Source organism: Aquila chrysaetos, chromosome Z (assembly GCF_900496995.4).
Source record: "Aquila chrysaetos chrysaetos chromosome Z, bAquChr1.4, whole genome shotgun sequence".
Taxonomy (NCBI): Eukaryota; Metazoa; Chordata; class Aves; order Accipitriformes; family Accipitridae; genus Aquila; species Aquila chrysaetos.
The window spans coordinates 37,108,853-37,135,122 of NC_044030.1; the positions used below are offsets into that span (position 1 = coordinate 37,108,853).

The 26,270-nt window shown below is 40.6% G+C and overlaps 2 protein-coding genes across 2 annotated transcripts; one reads left to right on the top strand and one right to left on the bottom strand.

Annotated features, from left to right (window-relative positions):
* Nucleotides 1–1,449: 1,449 nt before the first annotated feature.
* Nucleotides 1,450–5,844, bottom strand: HINT1 (histidine triad nucleotide binding protein 1). Its single transcript, XM_030005631.2, has 3 exons — nucleotides 5,677–5,844; nucleotides 2,565–2,669; nucleotides 1,450–1,786 (listed from the first exon to the last, which is right to left on the bottom strand). The coding sequence occupies exons 1-3, from the start codon at nucleotides 5,785–5,787 to the stop codon at nucleotides 1,622–1,624; spliced, it is 381 nt and encodes a 126-aa protein (XP_029861491.1). The 5' UTR covers nucleotides 5,788–5,844; the 3' UTR covers nucleotides 1,450–1,621.
* A 4,011-nt stretch (nucleotides 5,845–9,855) lies between these two features.
* Nucleotides 9,856–23,810, top strand: LYRM7 (LYR motif containing 7). Its single transcript, XM_030005632.1, has 5 exons — nucleotides 9,856–9,934; nucleotides 13,019–13,091; nucleotides 13,737–13,807; nucleotides 16,342–16,423; nucleotides 23,175–23,810. Exons 1-5 carry the CDS (start codon nucleotides 9,917–9,919, stop codon nucleotides 23,249–23,251), a joined length of 321 nt encoding a protein of 106 aa, XP_029861492.1. The 5' UTR covers nucleotides 9,856–9,916; the 3' UTR covers nucleotides 23,252–23,810.
* The last annotated feature ends 2,460 nt before the right edge of the window (nucleotides 23,811–26,270 follow it).

A 26,270-nucleotide genomic window follows, 5' to 3' on the forward strand; every position in this document is an offset into this window, starting at 1 on the left:
ATGTTGGTATAAAGCATACACATAGAACAGAAATTAGAAAAGTGAAAGTAGTACAGACATCACATGCCTTTTCCCACATTTGGGTGCCAATGGTTGATCTCAATATCCTTAAGTGCCTTTCATGAACTTGTTCCAATAGCAGGTTTCCCAGCCATAAACCTTACAGTAGCCCCACTGTATCCACTAGTGAAACCTCATTCTTGTGTTACACATTCAGCTGTCTGCTCAGCAATGCTGTACCTCTGGGAGTTGGGTGGTTTTCTTCTTCACTTCTGTGCAGGACACCCAGGAGAACAGCTGTGAGGCTACCACTACAGGACCACCTTTTTATTCCTAACTTGACTACAGACCAGCTGCTTTCAGAAGCACTAGCTGATTTTCCAACTGAAGTCACATCTGAGGGTAAAAACTCTGAAGGTTCAGAACCCTCATAAGTACTTACAGAATACTTTCACATTGAATGAATTCAAATGCTTTTACCAAACTTACACAAGTTTTTATCTGAATAGAAATCACAACTCACAGCTTTTACCTGTCCACCTTCTACATTCCCACATATCTTTCTCTAACACCTTTGGTGTTAAAATTGTATTCTGGAGAAGTGGTGCTCAAAAAAACCCCAGTTTTTTCTTAAGACATGTGGCCAAAGTCTTCCAAATATCTTCCGTCATAAAAACTGACTAGCTGGGACTTCTCAGTCTTAACAGAAAGAACAGTTGCTTTATATTTACACTGGCAGACACATCTGTAACCCTAACTTCAAGAAAATTCATTGTCTTGGAGACTCGATGAGTGTTGCATGAACAACTGTATGCAGCAACACAGAAAAACTACTACTCACTGAAGGACAAAGTCCGCCCAATAAATCTGGAATCTAAAATGTATACATACATCATGCTGCTTACGTGTCGAAATGCCTTGAGCATCTTACAAGGCCCTACAGACACAGTTCAGTATTTTCATTTCAAGTCCTCAATTCCATCAAAATCACAATGTAGAAGTAAATACCAGTGTGCTATGGAACTATCACAGCTCCCATTAACACTATTGTCTTACCCCTTCCCATCAGAAAGATGGGGCCTCATAAAGCAGCCACTGACAAGAGCGTTCCAACAGGAGCTGTATGTTTCTGACACATTGCACTGTACCAACACAGCCCTTGCACAGCATGTTTGAAATTTCATACAAAACTTTTTTAAAAAGTTTTAGCAGTAGCCTACACTGGCTTTAAAAGTATTTACATACCACATTCAAGAAGCTTAGTTTTCTTCCCAAAAGACATGAAACTGCTAAGCACTTGTACCTTCAGGTTTCAAATGCCTCGGCAAATCACTATCTACAGAAGATTGTTAATGGCAGACTGAAACACGCCACATACTTAAACTCCAGAGAACACCATTTTAACTTGCAGAATTGTTTCCATCAGTAAGGCACACCAGACAAAGACGATTCCCACATGCTAAATCTTTATTGTGTGAATGTTGTTCAAAGCATTTATTACCCTTTGTAGACACACATTAAAAAAAAATACATTAACAGTGGCTAGATCAATGGGCAACATATTAAAATCTATTTGGTGGTAATTTGTATGCATGCAGTTAACTCTCGTGGTATAAAAATCTCAGCCGGGAGGCCAGCCCAACTGACGACCACCCAGAACATGGAGATGTACATGATAGACAGACTGCCCACCCTCAGGCCCTTCATTCACAACCATCCGGAATCCATTGGTCAGGCCCAGGCTAGCAGCACACTTCTTGCCAACAATCATTAAATGCCCAAGAAGCTGGAGGAGAAAAAAAAAAAAGAAAAGAAAAAACCAAACAAACAGAAAACACACAAAAAGGGGAGAGGGCAGGAAGGGAAGGAATGAGTGCAGAGAACCATTCAAATAAGCCAGTAAGCTAATTCTTAGAAATTCAGTCACTGCTCTTCAAATTGTTGTCCGCCTGCAACTGACACTGTCCAAGAAAAGTTATAAAGACTGACTATGCATAATAAAGGGGGGAAAAAAGAACTATAGATTTTTTTTCAAGCTAGACAGTAACAAACTATGAAAGTGTCACAGAAGCTAAAATTTATCTCATGGTTAAAGCCCCCGTTACTTCTTCAGGCAACATATATAATTCTGGTGGAAAAGAAACTTTATCATGTAAAAGTTTACAGAATATTTGAACTTGATGTTTATAGTTACAATTGAAATACTCAGCACCTCTCAGCTAACTTTTACTTTCTTCATCTCTGACCTACCCAAAACCCCAAGCCCATATTAGAATAAGTACTACTGCCTGTAAACCATGAAAACAGATATCAAGACTGTACTCCAAAATAACAATGCATTTTGCACTGCAAATACATACCCAGAAATACATTTTGCTTTGTATCACTACTTTTACTGGAAAACCTTAACTCCATTCCCATTCTAAGCTAGAGGAAAAGGATTATAGTATTGGAAAACTACTTTGCCTCTTTGACATGTCAAGAGGAAAAGAGGGAGAGTCTAGTAAATTAGGAAGTAATTAGAAGTACAATTTGGTGTACAGAAAGCTTCTTAGAGTACTTACAGATTCATCAGAATCTTCTGCTTCAGATAACCTGACAATTGGCTTCTTAGGAATCACTAAGAAATGTGTTGGAGCTTGGGGTGAAATATCGTGGAACGCAAGGCACTGGAAGAACAACAAACAATTAAAACATAATGTGCTTCAGAGAAAGGCAACAGTTTAAGTAAATCAATATGCCCCACTAAATACATACTCAAGCAGATTATTAGATACCACAAACATAAGCAGAGATGTTGATTTTTGTTGAGTGATGTATTATTCAAAGTCCTCTAATTTCTAAACACAAAACGCCTGCTTAGGAAGACCTTCTGGTATGAAAAAAATAAACATTATTCAGTTTTAAGTATTATTTAAAAGCTGTAGTCTTCTCAGCAAGTTAATATGCAATTAGGTTCATGATTTATTATTTCCACATATGCATACCAACTAACAGAGCTGATGACATGCATGCCTATAAAAAGTACATTTATGCTTATTTCACTTTTTTATTAATACCCTGTTAATAAAACAAATGGCAAACAGTCACCAATCATCTTCCAGTTATGTGTGAATACTGCCTTGGTCAAAGATAGCAAGGCAATTTCGAAGAACCTAAAGTGACTTGATTGAGGCTGGATTACATTTCTGTTCTCAATAGCAACGAGTATTTCAGAAAAAGATTATTTCAAAATAATGTATTAAGGCTCCTCTACTTCAGATATTCTCAAATTGAGGGAAAGGCATCCCTTTTGAAATATAAACAATAAGCAGTTGACTCGCAACTAATTTTATGCAAGTACCAAAATTACTATCAATCAGAAACTGCATGCAGCACTTAACTGCATCAAATAAATCTCAAATTAGGAACTTCTAATAGGTAAGAGAAATATAAAAGAAAGCAAAGAAAGAGAAAAGAAAGCTATGCCTCTCTGTGCAAATGGCCAACCACAGGACCAGGACTTGCTACTGCAACCACTACAGTCTGCAGATGCGCACACTGAGCATGCACTCTGCCATTGCTAACCAAAGGGCATCTCTGATGTAGCCACCACATTTAGCAGCAAAATGTCTGGTGGTTACTGGTAGAGTTATGCCACAAAGAGTGCATACTTATAAACACGTATCTTACATTCTTCAAAATATCTACTTCCTAGATGCTTTCAGTTATTTGTGAATCAACAAAATGAATTTTCGTTGCGACTATACTGCTTTTTAATTCTACTGAGAGGAACTGCGGCCTTTGCCAAGAGCAAGGGTGGTGAAAAGCCCGAACTTTACTTACGTAACAATGTCGCATCTTACATACCTCCAATCTGTCCTATTTTAAGCTATCCTTAAGAACTTAATGCCCAGTTTTAAATCTCTGATGAACTGCTTGTTTTTCCCAAACAGAGAAGGGTGATAAGCAAAGAATGGATTAATAAAACTAATTTGCTCCTAATTAAATAAATCTTACTTTGACTCGATCTCTTTGTAAGAAAATTTTCTATTCTTTGTGGTCCACCTAGAGGCAGAATGCAAATGGCCAAACTCAAAGATTTTAATGAGCAGAAGACCGGTAGCAAATAATATTCTACGGGACAGAGACCTGAAATAGTATCGAACAAGAGCACAATCACAGAAAGTGCATGGTAAACCAACCTTCACTTCAGCAAGTTTAGATTCAACTAAAACAACAGTGATAAGGCTTAATTCCACAGAGACTTTGTACTTTTTAATATCTCCTTTTCTCCGCATGTCAATTAATGATTAAAAGACTTCCTTACATTTCTCCCTGTAACATTTGCAGCCACCTCTAAAAAGACCTTCACAGAGTCAACAAAATGAATTAAAGATCATCCACTATGGTCAACTAAACTCTAAAGGCAGTTCTACATTTCTGCACAGTGTAAAGTAAAAATCAACTGAGATACTGCAGGTAATTGCTCTTCCAGAAAATACTGTGCACTAATGGCAGTCAGAGTAGGTTATAAACCCCGCTCAAGTCACTCATCAAAGTCAATGGCCTGATTCTCAATCAAGCACAGTGCTCAGGTTACACTGCTGTAGCCATGACAGCTGACGAAGAGCCTCATGCAGCTTTGACCCGGGTCAAGACAGGATGCACACCCTCACATAAACACAGAGCAGTAATGTAAGCATGATTTTCAGAAAGCAGTGAAAATTTCCAATATTCTTGAGAGTAGCTGGCAGCCGCAACACTTCTGTATCTATTAAGAAAACACTGTTCCAAGCTATGCATAATTTTTAAGCATACAAATCAGACAAACAGCATCTTTAGTGAGTCTGTATTCTACACTGCAGATAATCCCTTATTTCAAAAGCAAAAGCCCCTGTTGATGTTCAGTACTCCAATTAAAAAGGGGGGGGCGGGGCTTATACTGGATACTAGTTTAGTTTACATCTTGGAGATAAGAGCTGCATTTTCTTCATAAACCATTTCACTTAGCTCCTAGCACGCTGTGGTGCACCAGCATCACTCAATGCTACCAGTCCCACCTCACCACAGAAACCGATTTTTGCAGCCTGCAGGCTGACCAGTTTCAGACTGTTGCGAAGAGCAGAAAAAGCCGTAATTCTCTGTAATTCTTCCGTTTAATTATCCCTCTCAGAGGTTCATAACCAAAGCCTGGCAGGCACAGCTGTATAATCTCGATAACGCTATCGAGAGGCACATCGAGACCCGCATGTCTGCGGTGCAAAAGCAGCTAGCATGGTGCACTGTTTGGGTACGCACGCCCTGAATCCACAAGGAGATTGCCTGCGGGCGGTTAATCTTAGGTTTCACGACTAACCCCCTACACGTCCCTGGGCAGTTAAGCCTGCAGCACGGCCTGCAATGCCGTCAGGCTGCGACACGGGGAGCGCCAGAGGCCCTCCGCCACACACAGGCCGGTGACACAGCGGGGCCGGGGCAGGGGCCGGCCGCGCAGCACCTGCAGCCCTGCATCCGCCCAGCCACCCGCCGGTGCCCGAAGGAGCCCGGTGCTTTAGGGACGCTGCAGGAAGGTGCGGAGAAGAGGCCCCATCCGTTCCGTCCCGTCCCGTCCGCCTCGCCGCGCTCCCGAGCGCCTCAACGGCACCCCCCGACCCGGGCGGCTGCGAGCGGGGCGCGGCCGCGCACCGCCCGCACCTGCTCGTCCTCATAGATGATATTGGCGGGGATCTCCTTGCGGATGATCTTTCCAAAGATGGTGTCGCCGCCGGGGCGGGCGGCCTGCGCCTTGCTGACCTCGTCCGCCATGGCGGCCGTCGCCCCGCGCTTCCTCCCGGGGCCCTCAGTGCGTCGACCGATCACGGCCGCCCGCGCCCGCCTCGCCATTGGTAGTTTCGCCTGTCTTTTTCACTTGTCCCCGCCCACTCGGCTGGCCCGCCCTCGCTGAGCAGGAGTGATGGGGCTCGGGGAGGCGCGGAGGGATCCGAGTTGGGGAGAGGCTGTCGGCTGCTCCGCGGAGGCATCAGCGCTGTGAAGGGGCGGGAGCGCCGATGAGATGGGTGGCGGCCCGGGAGGGCGTGTGGTAGCCAGAAATGTTCTTTTATTGCCTCACCAAATCCAGCCCAGATCTCTGTGTGACTTCTTGGGACTGCGCCCTGCAGCCGAATGACTGCTTCTGGCAGGGCTGCCCTTAGCTGTTCCGTACAAGTTTGCAGGAGAAGGAGAAACTGCTGTCAGGCACGTCCTGGAGGCCCTGCTGCCTTGGCAGAGGTGTCTGAGACGAAAGCTGTGTGGCCCCCGGCACCGAGCACATGGCGAACAGAGCACACCAGTGCCTGAACGCCTTTCAGGGCTGAGGGGCTCCATTAAGATAGGGCTTGGGCTGAGCCAGGTAGCGGGCTTTTACAAACATCAGCTCTGGCCCCAAAGCTTGGAGGGCAAGGGCGTAACATACACAGGGTTTAGTCTGAGATGTTGGGTGCTGCTAGCATTGGGATGGCTCTCGCAGAGGGGAAATAACAGGCAGTTTAATGTGGCAGCCCTTTCCCAGCTGTAAGACAGATCTATCAATGTGAACAGGCAGTAATTCACTGACGGCAATACAGTATTACACAGCTACGACATCTAATCATAATTTTTTTTTTTTACGTATGTAACACCAGTCATGAAATAGGAGAAATGAAAAAGCAGAAAAAAAACCGCCAAAATTAAAAGAGTAACAACAAAGCTTCGTTTTCTAAACTTCACAGGTAAAATAGATTGAATCTGATTTCCCTCAAGCTTTCTCTAAGAAGACTTTAATATAGACATTTATATATATTTGCCTCTTGACAAAAATCTCACAGGAAAGGTAATTCTGGAGGGAGGCAGGGAATAAATACTGCTGAGTGGTTTAAACCTAAAATGGTTCCACGTTCGATTACCTGAACTTGTTAGAAAAACAGCAGATTTGTTATACACGTCTGGTAGTAATTCTGAATTTATGCAGCTTGAGATACCCTAAACAAAGCTCTGACAAAGCACAGTAAACACTGAGATGATACTCTGTTCCTCATTTGCTGGTGCTGTATTAATGTATTTTGACATGTATATGTCCTACGGATAGTATTTGAGTATGATGGCTAAAACAAGGATGGAATTGGTGCTTCAGGGGCAAATTGCTATGCTTTCTGTTGTTGTCTAACCGTGGTTATTAAGCAAAGATATGAATAATTTTATTCCCCTATTTCTTCAGGAATTAAACATATTTTGTGAAAGAAGAGTTGATATTACTGGCTAGAAGACTCAGGAACAGTTTAACATATAAATACTTGTTCAGAATGCATTTGTACATGTTAAGGTACTTTAAGTAGTTCCATGGGCTACCGTGCAGTCAGTCTAGAAAGCATACTTCTATGTTAAGAAAAGACATAAATAGACAATTTAAGAAGTTTCTCTGAAAAGGCAAAAGCATTTTTTTTCAGATGTTTATTTCAACATATATTTTTGTCTCACCATGTAAATGGCAAATTTTATATTATCTTGAATATAACAAGGCCTTTTCAAAGGATTTAATTCATTCACTCACAGCAGCAATAACTATTCCTGCAAATGGATCTACGAATAAGGATACTTTCTCCTGCTAACAAATCAAGTTTCTTTATGAGGTACGTAGTCCAAAATAAGTGCATTTAGGAGATTTGAAATAGTAAAAATATTTAGTAATAGTTTAGTGTTTCCACACTTCAATTAGCTTTGACTGTGATTGCAATTAAACAGTGACATAGACTATATATTGAAGCTACAGGTCTAGTGAAGCAGTAAAGCTGATTACATTTAAAATCCTTATGCTGCCTTTAGCTAATGCTGCATGATGTGTTACTGAAGTATAAGCTTGTTTGTTTGGTTTTCTAGAGAATGGTAATTGACTTTTAAAGTACCAGACAGACCCTTGGGACGGCCAGGCCGAGGCTGGGCTGGTCAGTCAGGCTATGGGCAAGGCAAGGCAGGACTGTGGGCAGCCAAAAAGATGACTTGGCTAGAAAGGGAAGGTGACTGAACAGAAGAAAATCTCTGTTGAAAAAACACCGGCAGAGAAAATGCCTGCCAGCCAGGGAGCTGTGAGCCTGGGAACCAGAAGCATCCTTGAAGAGTGCAGCTGGCCTCTTTTAAGTACAGCTAGGTACCTAGAAACTGGAGACGTCCTGAGATACCATCGGTAAGTGCAGAAACAAGGAACTGTAACAGCAACTTTTCATCTGAAAAGGTGAAAAATAGTCTGAGAAAGGGCAAAACACCCGGAGAAAGTAAGAGTGCTTGACTGCCATTGGCTGTTCTAACTGCAAGAGCAGGAAAACGGTCTGGCAAAATAAAAATTGATCTGAAAGAACAGCAAACATCATCATCCACCTGGTCCAGGTGGAATACAGAAATTAACGGCACCCACTGGCTGCTCACAGTGGTGGTGTCCTATGCCCTCTTATGTCTCTACGATATAAAAATGACTTAGTTTTTTTTCCAAAATGGAGCCTCTCTCTCTGAGAACATCCCTTGAGGCACGTACTTTTCCTTTCCTAAACAGGCTGAATTCTCTGCAGAAACTTTCTACGAGATCTTGGACTCCCACTGGGGACTCCAGGCTCTGTGCTGCAGATCATCTTTGAAGTGAGACTCTGTTACTTCACGGCCCCCCGCTGGGACCACTGCTGGGGTGGGCTCGGTCCGTCCTCCCACCTCTGGGATGGTCGGGTCCCCCTCTGGGATCAGTGTGTCCTCCACTCCGGGATGGTCTGGCCCCTTCTGAAATCTAATTCACTTGATACTGGTATTATACATCCATACAAGTAATCTGTCATAATGTATCTGCTGTTCTATTGTTGATAAGTTGCTTCACTAACGGAAAGTTTGGAGTAACCTGCGATAGTAAGTACCTACTTGGTTGTTGCTGTAATGTTGATTGTTGCTGCACAGTGGATTGCTGGTGTTATTGCTTGCCAATAGTCATCAGTTGGACTGGACAGTTGGACTCAATGATCTTAAAGGTCTTTTCCAACCTAAAATGATTCTACGATTTGAATTTGTAATAGCTTGAGATGGGTACATAGTTGTTTTATTATAATCATAGGTACACCTGCTAGTGGTGATTTTTGTGACAGTGCACTTGCTAGCGGTGATTGTTTTGTGGTAATCTGTAATAAAGTAGAGAAAATTAGAAGATGAAGCCTCTATGTCCTCGTGTATTACAGAGTCCCACAAGCCCATGGTTGCGACCTCCGAACACCTGCAGGCCGGGTCACCCTTCAGGCCGTGGCAGGGCTGGAGACCGGCCCCGCTGCGGGGTTGCAGGCCCCGGGGTGCCCACGCGGGACCCTGGGCCGTGGGCTGGTCAGGCCACGAAGGTGCATGAGTGTGCTCGGGGCCCTGACCTCTACCATCAAAGGCAGTTCCGCTGTCAAAACCTGTAATTCCTCTTGTGGTCACCTGAAGAACCACATCTGGTTTTTTTTTCCAAAGTTAGCCTGGATTCAGGCCTGCCAACCTCAGTGGCCATACCGATAGGGCAACTGTTTGCATTTTGTAGTGGTTCTTCAGTCCCGGTCAGAATATTCTCTCCAAGAGAGAGGATGTCCAAACAAAATATGAAACAGTCCAATCACTTCTGATGAATAACCCTTGATTATCTCGGTATCAGCATTTTTTTTTTTTTTAAAAAAAAAAAAAAGGGAATTAAGAGTTTAAATGCAATGGAGCACTTCTGGGAAACAGCCGGGCTGGCGGCGTGGGCAAAGGCTGCCCGGAACTAGGGCGACGGCGAGCCGTGCTCGGCGGGGCAGCATTGGCGGGGGCACCCGGCAGCACCGTGGCGGGGAGGAGGGCGCGGAACGTGTCGTATCGTCACTTCCGCTTCCGCCTCCGCCGCTTCCCCGCCGCTCCCGACCGGAAAAGGACGGCGGTCGCCATGGCGAGCCGCGGGCAGGTGAGGGTGATGCGCATGCGCCGCCGGGGGTAGTGGGGCTGGCGCCTCCCCGGTACTCGGGGACCGCCTCGAGTGGATTGCAGCCCGTGGGGAAGGGACGGGGACGGCCCGCGCGGCGTCGGCCTCCTGTGAGGCGGCGGTGGAGGCTGCGCCCCCCCCCCCCCCCAAGGCCCCCACCGCCTTACAGCGGCCCGCGGTGCCGACCCCGTCGTTGCCCGTTTGGCCTGCGCCCTGCGTGAGGCCGGGAGTCACTCGGCCTCCGGGGTGCCACCGGCGTCGTGGGGAAGGTTGCCGCTGGCGGGCTGTTGCTGCCGTGCGCCGGCCGCAGTGGGGTTTTGTCCCCCCTGGCGCTGCTGGGTGCCCAGCGTGCCTGGAGTTGGTGGTAGTGCGTGAAGCACCGGAGAAGCGCGCTGTGTTCCCCTTCTGGTTTGCGACCTTGGGCTGGAAATAGTAACTAGACACCAGTTGCATACTTAGGGGAGTTTTTTCTTTGTGTGTAACTGGAGGGTAGGAGCTTTTTTTCCTAGCGGTTGCTAGCGTTTATAGCATCCACAGGCTGTCCGGGCAAAAAGGACACAGAACTAGGTAATGGAAAGCAGGGCTTTGTATGCAAGGGCTGTTGTGGAAAAAGGAAGCAAGTTGAGAGATGGCAGTCAAGTAGAGGTTAAAATACATCAAGAGAGAGAATTGTGATTGGAAAATGAAGAAGAGTGAAGGCAGAAGAATTATTTAAACCTTTTATCTTTGCAGTATAGAGTACTTCCAGGGGGAATTGAGCCCCTGTTTCAGAAATGTTCTGAAGCCTAGTATTAGGGGTACTAATGCACTGAGGTATAACGGGAGCTCTGTGTTTCATTAGGTACGTGCAGAGCTCAGAGGAGTCTGTGCATTGATACATCTTGCTTCAATGTCACCTAATATAACTACTCTGTGGTTGGCGTGGCGAAGACCTTTCCAGGAGGGTTTTGCAGAAATAGCCAAATAGCAGAGGAAGATGCCTGAAAATTGTTGGATCAAAGAGTTCAGAATAACCATAAAACACTTCTTCAGCTTTCACCATACATGTCTTTGATTCAAAATCATTAGTTACACTAACTTTACTATTTGCAAAGATGGCGAAAATACTATGGGGTATGAATATTTCAGGTTGTCCTGTCCAAATAACTTAGTCAAAGCTCTTAAAATACATCTACAGAACAAGAAATTTATTTACTGGCTTTTAATTCTGTTAGTTTGCTTTCCACAGATTCAGCCATCTAGGGAATGTTGCGATTAAAGGCAACATGGTTCTGTTTGGCTGCTAGTTATTAAGGACACAGAAGCTGAAAAGGAGTTAGAGTCCATGTTCTCCTTTATATGTCTCTTCTCACATTGATTTAACTGATTGTCAAGTCGCGTATTAATTCTTGTAAAAGTGACAAAAATTTTTTACTTAAACATTCGTGAGAATCTTAGGCAATCGAGAATGTACTAGTTTGTCCTCTTTCCAGAAAGATCTGTAATGCAGTAGCATATACTCAACAGGATGCTAAATCATAAGTTACAGTAGAAATTACAATGTGATCTAATCCATGTGGTGAAGCGAGATTTGAATTTGTTTGTATTTGTAAGTTGTCCCTTAATAGCACTAAAGCTGTGGTAGTATTATGTTAAAGAAGCAGTACTGAACTGGAAAGTTGCCTGTTCTTACTGTTTTATGTCTTCTTCCTCTTCCTAAAAACTGTCTTTTTTGTGTGCATACACTTCTGGGTGAATTTTCTCAAGGTGTAGCCAAGTGACCACCTGAGTGCAGGGTGACAGCTTAGCCTGAAAAATCTAAAAATGTGTTGACATCTGTTGGAAGTAATAGCTTTCAGAGAAGGTTGCTGTTTCTCTCTCTGTCATTGGCAGATTTCAAGCAGAGGCAACATTTTTTTCAGGGCCCTGCCTGAATGTATTTATTGGCCTTTTACGTTTAGGGGACAGTCTTGTTTGCATCTCCAGCTCACAGATACAGAGCATGCTGATAAAGACGATGGTCACTTCTCAGTTACAGCCCCTTTTTTCCTCTGCATCCTTCTAAGAAATTTTTTGAATATTGATTGTGAGAAAACAATTTATGATTATCATGAAGTACCTGGAATTGTGCCTTCTAGGACATGCCAAAACACACTAGGAAGTACTAGAAATAACTTCAGAAGGTATCTTGTTATCAAGACATTTTTTTTTGGTGCTTGTCAGAGATTCTTGTCAATCTCTGACAAACACCAGAAAAGCTTGATAAGGACTTGAGGATTTCTGTAAGTCATTACAGTCCATATGAATAAACAGTCAAAACCATGTGACTGTGAGCTGTGATTCTCAAGGGATTTGCTTTACGTACATACTGAGGTGTGTCAGCTCCATGTTGTAAATCCTAATTTTTTGAGTGTTTGCTTTTACTGAAGCTTTTATTTGCTAGTCTGGCAGTTATATTTAGGGAAGGACTTTGCTTTGTTTTGGTTTTGCCACATCACCTGTAGAAGGTTATACCCAGATATTTTACAGAGACATGAAAAATAATTTTTTAATTAGTTAATACACAGTTTGAGATCCTTTTGAAATTTGCTCCTCTTACATTGGCTTGTAAGTGTGAGAGTACTTGAGACATTTATATGTCTATCTTTTTTCATAATCTGAGACTATCCAGTGATACACCCTTGATAGTCCCTTCAGGTGACTTGACTTTCAGAGTTATTCCGATTCTGTTGGGTTTATTTGATATTGGCACAATAAATATGTTTGTGTCAACGTTATTTTCAGGACTATATTCCTGTCATGTCAAATTATTATTTAGGAATGTAGTGCTAGTACATTCTAGCATCTTGGATTAATTTGAAACATCTAGAACTGTCTAGGAATTTGATTTCCTCACATCTGCTTTGGCTGCAAGTTATTCGATCAGGAGTTGAGATAAAGTATCTTAGATACTAATTCCATACCAAATTCTGTACAAAATGGAAAGAACATGAAAGGTCAACCAGAACACTCTTAATTGCAACATGTTCATTTTGACTAAGAATCCTGCTAGCAAACAAGCTAATTCTATTGATGTTATATTGACAGGTTTTGAAGCTTTTTAAATTATTACACAGAACCCGTCAAGAAGTTTTTAAAAATGATACCAGAGCCCTTGAAGGTGAGATATTTTTCTTCTGTGTTGCATGCTTACCTATCTTTCTGTGGAACTTTCTTCTCTGAATATATAGAAAGAGAATTCTTAATAGAATCTTCCTTTAAATTATTCCCTTCCACATTTTATAAGTAATCACTGGGAAAACTTGTGTGTCCATAACCAGATGTCCTTTAATTTGAAACAAAAAACCTGGTTGTTAGACTTGAGCACTCAAGCCATATTTCATAAGGAAAACATCTCTTTTTTGAACCTTGGTGATCTTCCTGGGATTATTTTTTTTTTTGCCTTGTTTTTTCCCCCTCTTCCTCTCTTCAGTCCAGCCAAAGCATGTTTAACTGTACTAAGGATTCATGTTGTTTCTTCTTATATACGGTTGCTCCTCGGGATAAATACTGCTTTAGTGGTGGCTTCTGTATGTTAGTTATTTTTAAACCTCAGAATGCTAGATGGGCAATCATATTTTATTTCCATGCCAGTCAACTTAAAACATGACATCACCTGAATTCCATGGAAATATTACATTAAAATACTTCAGGCAGAGTGCACCAGGAAGGTGCTATAAAGGACTTAGGATTCTGAGCCTTGAGGCAGTGACACAACATAAAATTTTTTGTTCACACTTTAGTTTTTTTTGTTTACTTTATTTAGCTGCAAGACAAAAGATAAATGAAGAATTCAAAAATAACCAAGATGAGACATCTGAAGAGAAGATAAATGAGGTGCTTCCTGTTTTCATTGGTTTTTTCCATTTTGCATAAGAATACTTACATAGGAGCTTTTGACTTAAAGGATCTCTAAACCAATGTAAGTACTTATCGAGAAACTCTGAGAGCCAGGTGAGTTCAGAAAGGCTTTTACATGGATCTTTATTATAAATATATTTATAACCTCCATTGGTATTAATAGTATGTTACAGAATTTTGCACATACAGAAATACATAAGGAGAAAGTGTCTTCCGGTAGATCAATATGCTTATTTTGAAGCTTATAATAAAATTATGGGAAAAGGTGTTTTATGTTGCTATTTTCATGTAAATATTTTGTATGCTTTGCTCGTAACATCTAGCTGAGCTGTGGTCACTTAAGTTTACCTGGTCTTTGTTGTATAGACAAGCACAGAAAGATACAGAGAAATTATATAGTCTGCTCAGTTACTGGCAGACATGAGAAGTTATTTTGATTCCTGATCACAAATGAGGTAGCATCTTTTGCGGGAGGCAAAAAACAGCCAAATGATCATGACTATTGTAATACAGAGGTATTAATTATACTACTGGGGTTTTTTGCTGCTTCTTTCCTCGTGGTGCATTAAAAAGAGTAGAACATTCTGTTAACTCACTACGTAACTTGCTCAGTTGTTACCTAAACATGTTTTATTGAGTCATTTTTCTACAACTTAGTGAGGCCTGAAATGAAACTTCCATATTTTAGATATTTTATAGTTCTTAACACCCATACAGATTGAATAATTTAGTCCTTGTCATTCAGCCTTTTAACAGACTGTATTTACGTTGTCATTGGGCACTAGTTGGAAGAAAGTGCTTCCATCTGTCCTTTGCAGAAGTAAATCTAAACCTTTGCATCATACCAGCCACTAGACAGTAACATAAATAGTTCTGAGCATTTAGTTAGGACTTGCTAGGATTTTTGCTTGTTATCAGGCCCCTATAGTAATACTTCTGTGTTTGTGTTCCTGGTGTCTGATCTGTTAAATTGTATGTTCTTTTTGTTACAGAAGTACAGGAAGAATACTTGCTATAATTTTAAAATCTATATTTGTTAGGAATAGCAACCTGCAAAATACACATATGTAACTTTTTAATATGGGTTAATTGATATCTTGATTAAATGTGTCAGTGGAAGAAATTCCAGACTTTCATCACAACTACAGAATCCTAGAACATCATAGCAGCTGTCGTATTTATTATATATACATATGTGTGTGTATATATATATATATATACTGAATAGACTTGGATGCAAAGGAACTGAATCAAATGATTCACAGGACTTGAGAGAATTTGGGCACTTGCTTGCGTAAACACAGGGGTGTTAGTGTTCTGCTTTAGACAGCAGCTAAAAAAATTGAATACTGACTAACCAAATGTGCATTACTTTGCAAGAATAGGAAGCTGCAATGTCTTCTAATACAACATCAGGTACTTAGTTATGTAGTGACCTAAGGAGGTAGAAGTAACTATCTGCAATATTAGAATGTGAGATCTGGTAGCTGTATCTACTGCAGAATTTAAGTTGAGATCAGGAGTGCACTTCTGAAGTTACCTTGGTTACCTCCACTTCCTGTGATTTGGCTTGTTTTGTGAAGCAATCTCAGAGCAAATGGCAGAATTCCTTTAAGATGAATCAGAAGTGGAAGGTATGCTTCAGGAGCATGCAGCCTAGCTGCTAATGGGCATTCAGCAGGGAGAGCATGAGGATGCTTAGTGCAAACCCTTGAAAGGGAAGGAGAGCCAGGAGGGAGAAATTCAATGTAGATGTCAAGTCTTGAGCTCTAACTCTTGCAAAGATCCACTTGTGTTGGTACACACTACTTCCTAGCATAAGCATGTCTACTGAAGTGTCTCACTTGTGCAATTTCATTTATTTCTGATGCAGCTATCATGCAGACAAGTATTAGGCTTCTCTTAATTGCTCAGCAAAAGTAGCAAGGGTGCTTCTGCTTACCCTTTTAATGAGGGAAGGAATTCTAGGCCTTTTGCTAAATACTAATACCTCTGCTAATCTTTAGGTAGTGTCTTGTTCCTGTACTACTTTTCTGTGAAACCCCAGTATTCTTGTTGTGTTTTACCCTTATTTTTGTCTCCTTATTTCAAGAGCGGGAATGTTGAAAGAACCAGGTGCCCTTTCACTAGGGGTAGTCAAATGCTATTGAGGCATTCACCAATGTCTTTAATCGTTGGAAACTAGTTACTTGTTTTGGTAGTTGCATTCTACCTTATTCGCTTGCAGTTTTAATTGGGTATATAGATTTTATACTGCTGTATGTTACTGAGCAGAAGTTTCCTTCCTCTCGTGCTGTATGTCTTAAGTAGCTCACATATCAACCTGTAAGTTATTCCAGGATCCCCAAAGTAAAAGCTATGTATAAGTAGTGCATAACTAACTGAATAATAGAACGGACTGGCTTTATTATTTAAATAGCTGTCTAGTATGGAAAATACCTTCAGGAATAATTACATATAACTTAAATTACTCTGTTGTGTTGTTTGTTTGTTTGTTTTCTTTTTCCTAGCTTCTGAAAATAGCTTCAGATGTTGAAGTGATTCTCAGAACTTCTGTTATTCAGGCAGTTCACACAGATTCTGACAAAATATGTGAGTAAAACTGCATGCTAAAAAAAGATGTTTAAAACTGTTGTAGTTCAGTAAATAAATATAAAACTTGAAAACTAAGTAAAGGGATAGAGAGAGCGAAAGCCTATCTGTCATTTCTCTGACCAAACCCTTAATTTAAGCCTGTTGACTAATGTCACTACTTAGGGACGGGTGGAGGTTTCAAAGGTACAAAGTTTCTATGCAAATATTTTGAAACGCGGAGGCTGCTAGAAAAGAGGCAGTGCCTGCATTTAATGCCATTATTGAGAGAAAGAACTTATAACCTCATTGAGAGGAAGAAGTTATAACTTGGTACCTTAACTAATTAGGAGTGGCAGCAATTAGGTAGCAAGTTGGCATGCGTGTACTGCCTAGTCAGTCAGTGTATGTCTAACTGTAGTAGCCACAGTATCTGTAGGTGCTTGCTCTACCAAATAAGTAGAAGCTGCCTGAGGAGAATTAGCAAATGCAGTATGTATGCTGCCATAGAATAGCTTTTTCTTTGAGGATTGAGTGTTCTTTTCCAAAACCTTGTTCTGATAATTTAAGTTTCAGGTTATGCCTTGGAAGATTGTGACGCAATGATGGCCTTGATGCAAAGCCTATCAAATTCTGAAATTTTGGTTCCTGGTTTAGAAGTTCTTTTATCTTACAGTCAAACACAAGGAAGTAGTAGGTTCAGCATACAACTATGTGGTGGAGGACAGGAGAAATCTTCAGTTGTGTACATTGTTCCTTTCACTTCTGTTTAGTGGTGTCTGTAAAGCTTTGTAACTATTTGCAGTTTTAGATTTGGTAAAGCATTAGCTTTAGAACAGCCATTATCGAGGCCAAAGATATGTTTAGACCAGTGTCAAGTCTTCCACAGTGATCCTGGGCAGATTGTAGTAGAAGAGTAGGAACAGTGAAGTGAACTTTCACATCTTCCAGCTGTTTACACCTGGTAGCACTTCCTGAGCCAGGAATGGTTTCTGTTTTAGTTATCCTCAGTGGGTTTCTCTCTCATGAACTTGTTCCTGTCAACCTGTGCAAATTTCTTGCAACTGGGAACCTTTGACAAAGAATTTACTCTGTTTTTTATGAAGAATCACTTGCTGTAGTTTTGAATCTGGTCCTACTCTTCAATTACTAGCCATTTTCACCAAGCTGTTCATGAGTTTTTAAGTCCCTTATTGCGCCCCCCTTGTCCCCCCCCCCCCCCCCCCCCCCCCCCACCACGGAACAGCTTCTCTGTGAAACAGTGAGTGAATGCCTGTGATCATTCTGTTGCTATTCTCTGCACCTTTTTCAATTGTGCTCTATCTCTCAAGATGACTAAGAGCTCGCTCCCTCCATCAGAACTCAACTGGTTTCCTAGGCATTCCTAATTCTAAATTTAATTTTTGGCTACTGTGCGTACATATATTTATATATTTTTACAAAATTATCTTGTATTCATTAAACTCATCTGAATGACCGTAGTCAGTTTTGAACCTATCACTTTCTTTGTGAAGTTAATTTTTTTTTTTTTGACCTGTGTGCATTGCATGTCTCTACATGTGATTTGGTCTGTTATTTTACTGGTTACTCAGTCAAGTCTTAAGCTTGTCCTGCAGTTCTTTGCAGTAAGCCATTTTTTTAAAGAACTCACTCAGCCTGGCATCATTAAACACCATTCTTTTCCAGGTTATTTACAAATATGTTAAACAGCACAGATGCCAACAAAAATACCTGTAGAACTCCACTTTTGACATCCCTCCATTGGGAGACCTGTTCATATATTGTTCACTTCCTACAGTTTAACCAGTGACTTATCCATGCAAGATCTTCTGTCATAATAAGGCTGGTTTTTTCTTAAAAGCATTTGCTGAGGGACTTTTGGGAATCCAAGCATTTTGTGGCAGCCCCCCAAGAGCTGTTTAGAGAACTCCAGCAGTGACTGTAAGGCAGAATTTCCCTTGCAAAAGCCACATGAATTCATGTTCAAATACAAATTTATATTCTAATACTGTGTGAGTGTGTAGGGGTGGGGTTAGGACAGCCAGGGTCCACCTGGAGTTGATCTTGGCAAGGAATGTGAAGGACAGTAAGAATAGCTTCTGGACGTGAACCAGCAGCAAAGGAAGAGGAGGGAAAATATGGGCCCACAGCTGAATAGGGCAGGGGGACCTGGTAACAAAGAACACAGAAGAGACTGAGGTGCTGGGTACCTTCTTCACCTCAGGCTTTACTGCCAAGGTTTGCCTTCAGGGGTTGCGAGCCTCAGACTATTGGGAATATCTGGAGCGAGGATGACTTAATTTTGGTAGAGAAGGAAAAGGCTAGGGAACCTTTGAACAGATGGGGCGTACACGAATCCATGGGACCTGATGTGATGCACCCATGGGTGGTGAAGGAGCTGACTGATGTCATTGCAAGGCCACTCTCAATCATCTTTGAAAGGTCATGGTGATTAGGGGAGTTGCCTGAGGACTGAAAGAAAGCAAATGTCACTCCTTTTTTCAAGAAGGGCAAGAGGGAGTATCTGGGAAACTGGTCAGCCTCTCCTTGTGCCCTGGGAAGGTGGTCGAGCCAATCCTGGAAGCCGTTTCCAAATGTTTGAAGAACAGAATGGGGACTGGGAGTAGTGAGCAAGGATTTACAAAGGGGAGATCTTCTCTGACCAATCTGATACCCTTTTACAGTTAAATTACTTGACTCAGCGGACAAGGGGAGAGTAGTGGTGATTGTCCATTTTGACTGTAGGAGAGTTTTAATGCTGTCTCATTTAAAATCTCCATAAACAAAAAGTGATAGAATTGCCCCCACCTAATTTTACAGACTTCTTAGGGAAATGGTGGCAATGAGGTTTGTGTACAAGAAGGAGGTCTTCCAGAGTCTAGTACTGGCCAGGAAAACTTTGTCCTGCAGCAGAAAATCTGAAGTGCATCTGTACGCAGGGTGCATGTGACCTGCTTATGAATGCAAAGGGTGTCATTATGCAGTCTCTTGGCTTTTTTTTTTTTTTTTTTTTCCCCCCCTTTATCTGTTTTGGATAGGTCTACGCTTTGCTTCTCACTCTAATTGATCTAACTGCAGTAAGAACAAAACAATATTCTTGAAAGAGCCATCAGGGTTTGAGAGCTGTCTGTTTGGAATATGTATTGAAGTGAGAATTATTTAATCTTGATAATGTAGTGAATCACCAGTTAAAAGATCAGCAATGCTTTGAAGAGAAATCCAGAGCATCATGATGGAAGTTCAGAGAATAAGAATGAACAGTAGAAAAAAATGTGTAGAGTAAATAGATACTCTTACTTGTCCTGGTATAATTAAAATGTAAAGAGCATTCAGTGAAGTTGGAATTTATATTCAAAGGTAATACCAAAAAAATGCATTTTTATTTTACACAATAAATAATTCTTAAAGGTCATGGCAATGAAAAATCTTTGTGGCCAGGAGCAAGTTATTACTCAAAATACAAAAAAGCAGTAGATCAAACTTGATGCTTAGCTTGATACTGTAGTGAAAGAGTAAAAGCAAATCTCCTTACAGAAGGAATATACAGACCTTTATACCATGGTAAATTGATCAGTAACAGAATGTTATTCCTAAGTGCCATTCTTTGAGCAGCCTTCTGGAGTGTTTGCATCTTTCCTAAGAATTTAGCTTTGATTAGTCAGATAGCACTCTAAGCTAGGCTATTCTGGTGTGGCTCTTATTATATTACTAATATCACTGGTAGCCCAGAGTGTGCCATGAGAAAATTTCTGAAAAAGAAATTCAGAATTTTTAGGGAGTTGAGATAATTGTCACCATATTTTGATAGTAGTTTATGCTGAATAACATGGTCAGTGCAGTGTGTGAAATTGTACCTATAAATGGGTGTGGTTTCCACTGCTGCTCCATTTTGTTGAATATCTCACCCTACTGTTTCCATCCTTTCTTGTTTGTAAAGAAAAATTATCTGAGATTAAAAAGAGGAAAAAAGTTGGAAGTGGGACTTCAAGTTCCGGTTGAATCTATGGCTAGGTGTTGTTGTTGCTTAACCCCAGCTGGCAACTAAGCCCCACACAGCCGCCTGCTCACTCCCCCCGCAGTGGGATGGGGGAGCAAATCACAAGGGTAAAAGTAAGAAAACTCATGGGTTGAGATAAAAACATTTTAATAAGTAAAGCAAAAGCCATGCGTGCAAGCAAAGCAAAGTAAGGAATTCATTCAGTACTTCCCATCGGCAGGCAGGTGTTTAGAGCCATGCCTGGGAAAGCAGGACTCCATCATGTGTAACGGTTACTTGGGAAGGCAAACACCGTCACTGCAAGCGTGTCCTCTCCTTTCTTCTTCTTCCCACAGCTTTATATGCTGAGCATTACATCATATGGTCTGGAATATCCCTTTGGTCATTTGGGGTCAGCTGTCCCAGCTGCATCCCCTCTGAACATCTTGTGCATGGATATGATGAAAATACCAAGTCGATAACTTTCCTTTGCTTTTTGGCACCTAGGTGCCAGTCTGGCAGGAAGGTTTTTGTAGGAAATGCTTATGTAGTTATATGAGTCTGCTTAGGTAGTACATTGAATGGGTATTCAATTCCAGTACAGCTTTGATGAAGGAAGTTTTAGCAGAACGACCTTTTTGATCCTTAATTTTTATGCCCTTTGGTAACTTTTATAGTGCCAATAGAGTTACAGTTAGCTCCCTTACTGCTTTTATGGCATCATCTTGTATTAAATGAGAGGCTTGGAACAGATTTATTAACAAAAAAAAAAGTGGAAGTGCATCCCTAAGGTGGCCGCTTGAGTTGCTGTTTGTTGGCAAATAAAAATAAGTGACCTCAGTTGAAAAGTTTGCTTTTCATAGTGTTTCATCCTAGGTGCTACATGTTTGTTTTGGAAACTTTGTAGGTGAAGGTTTACTTTGCTGTAATAGAAAGTATATTGGCCTATTTGGGAAAAAAGAAAACGTTGTAGAATGCTTAGATTTGGGCTGTATTTAAATTAGTATTACGTCTTTGCTTCAACCCGAGCTACTTCCCCACCCCACCTGCCAAAAAAAAAAAAATTTTAAGTGATCAGTAGCTATGTTGTATGAAAGAACAGTGGGGAAAAAAGGAACTAGGTAAAATGTTTCAGAAACTATTGCTGCAGCTGGTTTCCTTAAGTAAGTTACTGTCAGAATCTTGAGGCTGACAATATGCAATTTAGCTACACCTGGTGTTTTGTTTTTTTTTTTTTTGTGGCAATTCTGCCTCTCTAAAATAACTATTTAATAACTGAAAAGAAAAAGCCAAAGACTTGTCTTAGACAGTGAGAACAAATATTGGTAAGGGGAGCATTTTCCCTAATCAAATGAAATTATTCTGTGCTGTCATAGAAGCAGTGCACAGAGCAATGTTATTCTTTAAAAAGAATTTGAGACTCATAGTCATGTTGGGATTCACTGGTAAATCTTTAAAAAAAGAAAAAAAAATTAGGCTGAGGTTTTCTTACTAAAGAGAAGACAATTTCAATTAGGAGCTTGTTAGTCGTATTAGATAATTTTTCTACGTTACTCAGTAGTATACAAATATCTCAGTTCTATTTATTTCACTCTAATTTCAGATTAAGCTGATACAAGTAGAGCTTACATTTTAGTAATATACCACACATGCAGTATGTTCTGATGATTTTGATTGGTGTGTTGGCAGTGTATGTTCAAAACTTAGCTTAGAAAAGGCAGGTTAAAAATTCTTCTTTCAATCTTTATTTCTTTGAACTTCTGTTTTTCAATACTTTATATCCAGTTCTGGTTTTCTTTGGTATTTCTGTTCATGTACTTATTCTAGGTGTGTAGATCAAGATGTGTTGCCGTAAATTTACTCACAAGTATTTTATCTCAGAAATGCAATTGCAATTTTACTTACAGCTCTTAGAAACTTACAAAAATGCATCAGTATCAGTACACAGATGCAAAAGGAAGATACCTTCAAGGAAATCAGTTTTCTTTCTTATAAGATACAGGATATCAGTGCACTTCAGACAGGATGTTACTTGTTGCACACACATGTGCACAAACACACACAGTTTTACAGGTTTACTGTACCTTTCACAGCTGTGTGACCTAGTCAAAGTACAGCATAATGATTTTAGATGTTTGTGCTTTAGTTTTTGCTGCTAGAGCAAATCCAAGATGACACAGCTCCTTCCCTTCATAAAGAAAGGAAAAACTGATTTCTGAAGAGCTAGATGGCAAGAACTTAGAGTCAGGAAGAGGTTAAAATGTTTGTGTAATTATACACTCCTAACACACTGCATTTCTGTGATGATATAGTGGCTGCAGTTTTCATTTGGTCCTTTCTTTTCCTGTTGGCCTTTAAAACAGGTGTAAGATGAATGTTACAGGATGTTGGGGGAGAGGGCTAAGTCAAACTTAGTATTCGTTTTTGGAACTGTTGGAATAAACCTAATCTGACTTGGGCATGATAAAATTGCCATTATCTCTGTTGCAAAAAGTTACTACAACACTGTACCATTTTTTATGGATTCTTAATACTATTAAAGTATTTTCAGTGCTTTTAAAAGGAAAAAGGGGAAGGCAATATTCTGACCAACAGAAGGTAAAAATCTTAATATAATTTTATCTTGGGTAGATACCATGATGCTGCTTGTATGCTTACCAGAAGCTCAGATTCTCATTTTACTAACTGGATTTTTTGTAGTAACCTGGTTTTTTGTTTGTAAATGTAAAAACAACTTTAGAATTTTAAATAGTATTTTCCATAAGATTATATTCTTACAGGTTTTTTCTGTTACAGTGCTCATACCCAGGAAAGATCTGCTACAAGACAACACTCCTTACTTTGATAAACCAACAAAAAAGCATGAATCCTGAGGAAAATATGGCCCTCTCCCCAGAAGGTTAATCTCCTGCAATGAGATCTCTGAAAACTAATAGTGGATACCTGTTTTAAAGCTAAATTTTAAAACAGTAAGTATTGTTACCAGGAAAACAGAGACTGAAACCAAGTCACCAATTTTGTGTGCTGTGATATCACCATGCACTTCTTCTGTGGAAGATACTAATACTTCCACAGAACCTCAAGATGCACAGTTCTCTTAAAAATACACTGCTGAATTCTGTTACTTCAGTCAGCAGTGTTTTTAATTATGGCAATCGTCAGAGATTGTTTCCTAGCAATCCAGAGTTTTTTCAAAACTAAATACAAATTAAATGCAGTTCTTAATCCTGATAATACTTATTTATAAGGGTTTTGTCAATCATGCTGCTTTGAAGTAGTGAAAAACCATCTTGTTGCACTTAGCATTAAATTTATGCTTTGGACCAAAAGCATGATTTCTGAAGTTGTCATTAATGTACACTGATATAGTGGGATGTTTGAGAGAGTTCTTAAGGTTTATTGAATAAATTATTCAGGTTTTACAGATGGCAAGAGTGTGTGTAGTGTTTTTCTTCTCCCCCACACCTTTGAACCAGCAGGAATGGCAGGGCAGTTCATAGATGACAGCAGAACAAAAGAACCCAGCCACCACCTAACCTGAGGGTGTTGGCTTAGATCATATGGTTGATGAATTTAAGGTTTTTGTTTTATCTTTTGATTATAGTGTGACTTACTGAGGCATTTTCCAAAGAAAAGAGGCTTGTTGCTTAGTCACAAGTGATCTGACTTGCCTAGAGTGAATCTGTGGTGCGTTTAATGCACTTCCATTTTTTTTAAAGGAGATTTACTTCCTTCTTGCAGAATTCATCACAGTGATCTGTTCAGTTCCATTTTAATTGGAACCAGATGCAACTACAGTGGTATATAGAATCTTCTCTGTGTGAAATTGGTAACAGGCACCATACTAGGATCTACATACCTCACACAGGAATGAGGTAGCCTAGTAATACCTCTCAGCTCTATTTCAGGTCCCAGTGATCCTCTTTATTTTTAATAAGCCTCCAATATGTCAATATTGCATATCCATGTGGGTTCTGACATGGCTTCACTGACTGAGTAAAACGGAAGACTAGTGCCTGCATCTAGTCTCTTTTCCTCACACATCATGTCAGTGCGATAAGTACTCCTTTCTTTAAAACTATTGCCTCTGGCTGCCATGGGCAGGGCAGCCAGCAGTGAATACGTTGTCAGTAACACTCTTTCAGTTGCAATTAATGCTCCCTGCGTTGTAGCTAGAAGGCAGCAGGCAAATGATGGGAGAGAGCAAGAACTGCACTCATTTCATTCTATTTGTTGCAGTCTGCTGGCTCCACTACAAAACAAACGTCTCAGTCTGTAGGGGATGTGCTGTTCTAGGCCTCTTGTGTTGTTCACTTCTCTAAGGACAAGGCATATTCTATGTCTGGTTTCCAATCCCTCTGTAGCGGGCCTACGCTGACATTTTTTTTGCCATAAGGAGCATAACAGAGGGGTACTCAAGGGAGAGAAAATAGAAGGTAGTTGCAGCTGTAAGGAGAAAACAAAACAGAACATTACCTCAAGCAAAGTGACCAATTTTTAAGCAGAAATAGTTAAACAGGTCTGGCAAGAATGACAAATTATACAACCATTAAGGAATACATCCCATGGCATGCTGGGATTGAGGGGAATTCATCTCTTGTAGACCCATTACTTCAGGCTGTGGCAGTAGTTTATTAGTGATTTTATTCTTCAGATTAATTTCATAGAACTTAGGCATGGTAGGTCTTCACTCTTTGAGTAGTGATGTAAAATAGTATTGCCTGTTACCATGCAAAATATGTGTGTACTAACAGGCTTAGTGATGTCAACAGTAGATGGCGGTCTTCTGTGTGATGTTTGAGGAAACCGCAAGTGGGGAAACTTTGATGTGACTATTGTTTTGGTATTGTTCTGCTGTCACGCGGTTTAGGGTTTTTTTTTTTAGTAAGAATTAACACATATAACAGAAAGATAGTGCGGAAATGTCAACTTACAGGATCAGGCTAGGGATTCGACAGGCATTTGTGTGCTTCATCTTGCCTACATCTTGAATGCTTGTAATAAAAATACAGAATGAGTCACCTGAATAACATACACAACTGCTGAAAATAAAGGACATGATAAAAAAACTTCGTAGAATTTAGTGGCCTTCAGAACAACACTCTTGTGCAGTATGTTTATGGTCTGTGCACTAACATTCCATGTTCCTGCTGTCTTTCTGCATTCCTGGGCAGCAAAGACAAACTGAATTTTGCAGTGCTGAGGTGAGGAAAATCAATTTGATAGGCAAAAGACTACTAATGTAAGAGGCTGACAGGCCTATTTGTTGTTCTTGGTTCAATGTGATCTTAAATAGGAATCCAGGCAGTATCCAGACCAGGATAAATAGGAATCCAAATAAGGAATTGAGCTGAAAAGTATCTCATAGTTGGTCACTGTCTGGGCCCAGCAGGTGTTTGCTTTCTGCAAATTTAACTTTACAACCTCGAAAGACTTTCACAAACCTGCTTAATGAGCAGCTGGTAATTAAAAGACTTCTCTGTGCTAGTTGGTGGTAGTGGCTGTTCCTCTTCCCCTTTAGTCCATGCTTACCTGTTGGTTCATGTTCCATTACCCAGTCATCTCCTCAGCTTCTGCTTCCATTTTCATTTCACTCTGGGTGTGAATCTGTTCTTGATACTGCTGGCTTTATGCTTATATATACCTTTATTTTCCTTAACTAATAATAAATAATGTTAAAAGGCAGGAAGTATTGTTGCATTCCCTCTGCCAAGTTTGAAAAGTTAGCTGAAACTGTTTAATTACAGGGGCTTTCACTTAACGACTTGAGAGGGGAAAAGGTTGATTCTTTACAACAGAAACTGTAATTTAATAGGCTCACAATAACATGATTCAATCACAATTAAACTTTTTCAGGTTTACAGGAACAGCAGAATTTTAGAGCAGACATAT